The 4,839-nt window shown below is 37.6% G+C and overlaps 1 protein-coding gene across 1 annotated transcript; it reads left to right on the top strand.

Annotated features, from left to right (window-relative positions):
• Nucleotides 1-2,525: 2,525 nt before the first annotated feature.
• Nucleotides 2,526-4,839, top strand: LOC121642852 (endonuclease domain-containing 1 protein-like). Its single transcript, XM_041989860.1, has 2 exons — nt 2,526-3,038; nt 3,569-4,839. Exons 1-2 carry the CDS (start codon nt 2,733-2,735, stop codon nt 4,181-4,183), a joined length of 921 nt encoding a protein of 306 aa, XP_041845794.1. The 5' UTR covers nt 2,526-2,732; the 3' UTR covers nt 4,184-4,839.

A 4,839-nucleotide genomic window follows, 5' to 3' on the forward strand; every position in this document is an offset into this window, starting at 1 on the left:
TTATCTTATTGGGGACACCTAGGCACAACTATTTGAAGGGTTTTTAAGTTGTAAGCATTTACTGGATTGGTTTATTAGTTAGAAAGGACAGATATACTGATCTTACGTTATGTGTCTTTAATAAAAGCTAAAATATACAAACACCTAAACAAAGTGTTGATGACAAAGCAGGTGAAAGCATCTGCTTCGGTTTTTGCCTTAAAACACCCGAAGGAGCTAATTTCACTTCACAGGAAATTAAAAACTTAACGCTCACAGTCGGATTTTTTCTCAGCCTTAATGATTTCTTCTGTCATATCGCTGAATCCTCACTAGGTGGCCATGATGTACAGTCAACCAGCTGCTTTTCAATAAAATCTAAGAAAAAACTTAATGCAGCATGATTCTCCCCATAGACCAAATGTCAAGACACTGCTTATATCATTTAGTAAATGTTCGGAGGACCCCCCCTCCCCCTCTCAGATTCTGTAACAGAAATGAGTAGGCTACGGCTCTTTTAAGAATGCATTGAAAGTTTAAATATTTTAAATTTACATCCTTGGCAAGACTTATCACAATTACCAAAGAATGGATCTATTTATGATATTTTTTAAGAGAGAGAAAGGGAAATGTCTTTAATACACTTTTAGACAAAGACAGCCCCAATGAGGGTAATCTTCCGAGGCCACTTCATTATGAATGAATGGTGTATCTTCAACATATTACAAAGAAAACAGTAGCAAAAGGTGTATCAGTGTGTATCCAATTATGTATTCCCATTTTCTCCCCAAGACAACATGAAGGCATGCTGGCAAATGTTTTTTTTTTGTTTGTGTTCCTCTCAACAAATCAGTTCATTGGTTCATAAATAAGTATTAAAAGGTAACAAATATTATACACAGATTACAGTTAAAAGTATTTAAAACAGTGGAATGCACAATTACTATGCAGTAGTTAAAGTGATAGTGCATCATGAGCTTTAAACTACATGGTGATATGTGTTCAACATCATAGGTTCATCTTTGCAGTGTGTCAATTTTATGGCAAAGAAGAAAGTGGTTTAGGATTTTCCTGCAAAAATATTCATCACTTAACAGATTAGATTAACCACAGACTTGCTGTAAACTGTAGTTGAGAAATAATGGAAGTAACTTGTATATCTCAGTGTTTTCCCAGATCAGAAGTAGTTTCGATGACAGAAGAAGTATGATTAGGCAAGGCAAGGCAGTTTATATGTATAGCACATTTCATGTACAGGACAATTCAAAGTACTTTACATAAAAAAAAGGCATTACAGATATTTAGAAATAGTAAAAGGCATCAACACATAATCATGATAAAATATTAAATTACATTAAAATGATTAAAAGCAAGATAAGTTTAAAAAAAAAAGTTAACATGCAGATTTCATGCATAGGCGCATGAGAAAAAATGTTTTTAACCTGGATTTAAAAATGTCTACATTTGGTGAAAGTTTAATTTCCACTGGCAGTTTCCACTTGTTTGCAGCATAACAGCTAAATGCTGCTTCTCCATGTTTAGTCTGAACTCTGGTCTGGACTAGTTGACCAGAGTCTTTGGATCTAAGAGCTCTGCTAGGTTTATATTCTCTGAACATATCACAGATGTATTCTGGGCCTAAACTATTCTGGGATTTGTAAACAATCAGAAGGGTTTTAAAATCCATTATGTGACTGACTGGAAGCCAGTGTAAAGATTTCAAAACTGGTGTGATGTGTTCAGATCTCTTAGTCCTGATTAAAACTCTAGCAGCTGCGTTTTGGATGAGCTGCAGATGTTTAATGCTCTTTTTAGGAAGTCCTGTTAAAAGACCATTACAGTAATCCAGCCTACTGGAGATGAATGCACATAAACACATGAGAGACAGAAAGAAAAACAAAGAAAGTTGACGTGCTTAGATGTGTGTCATTATTAGCTTATTACCGGGAAATTTATTTTTCTTTTTATTTGTCGTTTAACTTTTTACTTTACCAGGCAAAACATTAAGAACAAATTCTTATTTACAGTGTTGGTCTGGCAAATGCCAGAAAACACTTGTAGGGCAGGGGAAAAAGGAAAAACAGCTCAAAAATGCTGCTAAAGACAATGTGAGACAGCTGTAATCGAAATAAGGGTTTCATGGTAGTCCAGACGCAGCTATCATGCTCTATGCACACCTCTTAATCTTTTATCATGCTTCATTTGTCTGCACACATTCTTAAACAGCTGGAGGCACAAACATCAGAGGGAAATGTTACCTTCGGTATTTACCAGACACGAAAACCTGGTCGAAGGCTGGATGTATACAAGGCAGCAGCAGCTTCAGTAGCAGTGATACAGAAACTGCACTGTCAGTTCCTGTAGCATTCATCACATGTTTTTAGTTCTTGTTGACCTAAATATTGTTAGGGTGTCATGTGTCAGCATACCGACATGAACAGACAAAACGATCTCTTGTAACTGGAAGGATATCTGAAATAGATGTATTACAGTTTAAAAGAAACAGATGTCAAGGTTTGCCATGATCCCAGAACAGACAAAGAGTTTCTCAGAATCCAGCCTTACTGCTGGTCAGCAGGGGAAGTTTGGGGGCAAATGTAGGTAGAGGGACTGTTCAAACCGTCATCCACAATGTTTCTGCTTTTTAGCATATATAAGAGGAAGCCTCAATGATAGCCCACACACAAAGCATAACTTTGTTTAAGAGGAAATCTGTCAACTAACCTTTGTCTGCTTCTACTTTGCAACACAGGATGTCTCTGAGGACCTCCCTGCAGTCCTCCATAGGAGCTCTGTTTCTCCTCATAACCTGGTTTGGGTGCCTGGTTGTTGGAGAGGTCAGGAGTGACTTCTCCCACTGCCTTCATTTCTTCTACAATGAAATTCCACCAAAGGAAATCAATGCAGCTGGATATCAGCCAATATGCCAGCGTTACAAAAACCAGTACCGCTTTGCCAGCCTGTATCAACGGCAGCATCGTGCTCCTTTGTTCTCTGCATACATCCTGAGTCCTGCAGATGGGAAACGGCCCAATGCTTCATGGATGTATGAACCACAGGTGAGTAAAAAAAAGACTATGATTTTATAATGCCTGGTAAAGTTATAAATAAAATGGCAGAATTGTCAACTAAAATAAGAAATTATTTATTACAAAAAGGTCATGTTACTTTTATAATAATTTCATTTATTTTCTGTAAGATTAAATGCTCCTGAAAAAGTTTTCTTCATTTTATAGAGGTGCAATTCCCAAATATGCAGATAAAAACTCCTTGTAAAAGTGACACTGGTTATAAAGGCCCTTTCTGGCTGCAAAGTCCAAGCATGTAGTTGACACATGCTTCCAAAAAATACTGCAAGTCTGTGACTTGTTTATGTGTTCTTTGCTTAATAAATCGTGTAAACATTACAGGGACTAAATCAAAAATTTACCAACTTTGTTAACTAAATGGCTTTAACACTTCTCAAATCCATCAAAGAGGATTTGCACAATATACTTATAAGTATAAAGACCTCTATATTTACCACTATTATAACAGAAATCATTAGAACAATTTCTGTGACTTCTAAACACACACTTGTTTCTTTTAGTTGGTCTTTTCTCGCGCCAGCCCAGAGATGAAACCTTTCCAAACACCTGATGACCAGAATGTGGTTAAAAGCCAGGCTGTGACTGAAGACTACAGGAACTCCAACTTCACCAAAGGCCATCTCAGTCCTAGTATGCACCATAAGACAAAAGAAGACAGAGAAGCCACGTTCACCCTGACAAACATTGTCCCTCAGCGGGCCGGCTCCAACTCTGGCCCCTGGAACCGTTTGGAGAACGATGTTTTGAGAAAATTCAAAGCCTTCTGCAATGGGTCGATGTACGTGATCACTGGGATCATGCCTTACAAGTCTGAGGGACGCTGGATTAAAAACAGGGTGTCTGTTCCCGAGTACCTGTGGTCTGCCTACTGCTGCCCATCATTCAGATCTGACCTGCCAGAGTCTGAGCGTCAGTTTTTTCCCACATTTGCTGCAGTGGGAAGAAATGACCGCAACAGTGGAGAAGAAATTGTGCCTGTTAATGTCAAGGTGAGGGCCTCGGTACGGGGCTATGATGTGAGGCGGATGCCTTTAGAGACCTTGGAGGGTATCCTGGCACAGAGACTGGTGATGCCCATAAGTCTGTTTGATGGAAACTGTCAGAAAGAGCTATAACTCGTTTAAAGAATATGCAGCTACAAGTGGTTCTTAGAGCAATGGGATGTTGCCTCCTGTACAGGGTATATGATATAAGATGGGGTTATGGATCATATTTACAGCTATGAACAAAATCAGTGGTTGGATTACTTCCTCACTAATGGGCTTTAGGTTTGCAGTTTTAACTGCTGCCTTAATTACTTAATTTATGTTTGATCTATTCAGATTAATATGACTTAAAATCACTTTTACCGGTGACTTTATAAAATTGTAATTTCTTTCCTAAAATCTTTTTTTCCCCTGTAGTAACATAACAATTTTCCAGTGAGCCAAAAATCTTATTTTCTTTAAAACAACTTTCTTGTTAATTTTTTTTCTTTAGGAAAAAAACTGAATGAGGCTTTTATTTTCTTACTTTGTGTGTGTGTTCATTCATCAATTTGTTCTGCTTATATTATGCATTTTCCTCGTTGAATGATTAATAGTTGAGCATTGATTTTACTTTCATTTCTTTACAATAAAACCTACACAGTGTATCCTGGTTTTTATTCTGCAAAGCGCTTTACAGTGAAAATACAATTTTGTTGACCTCAGAGAGGCTTCACGTCATGACTGGGTGCAGCAATAGCGGTGAAGACCAAAACACAGATTCAAGTCTCAAGAGGGAAAGAAAT

This window comes from Melanotaenia boesemani, chromosome 7 (assembly GCF_017639745.1).
Source record: "Melanotaenia boesemani isolate fMelBoe1 chromosome 7, fMelBoe1.pri, whole genome shotgun sequence".
In the NCBI taxonomy this organism is placed as follows: Eukaryota; Metazoa; Chordata; class Actinopteri; order Atheriniformes; family Melanotaeniidae; genus Melanotaenia; species Melanotaenia boesemani.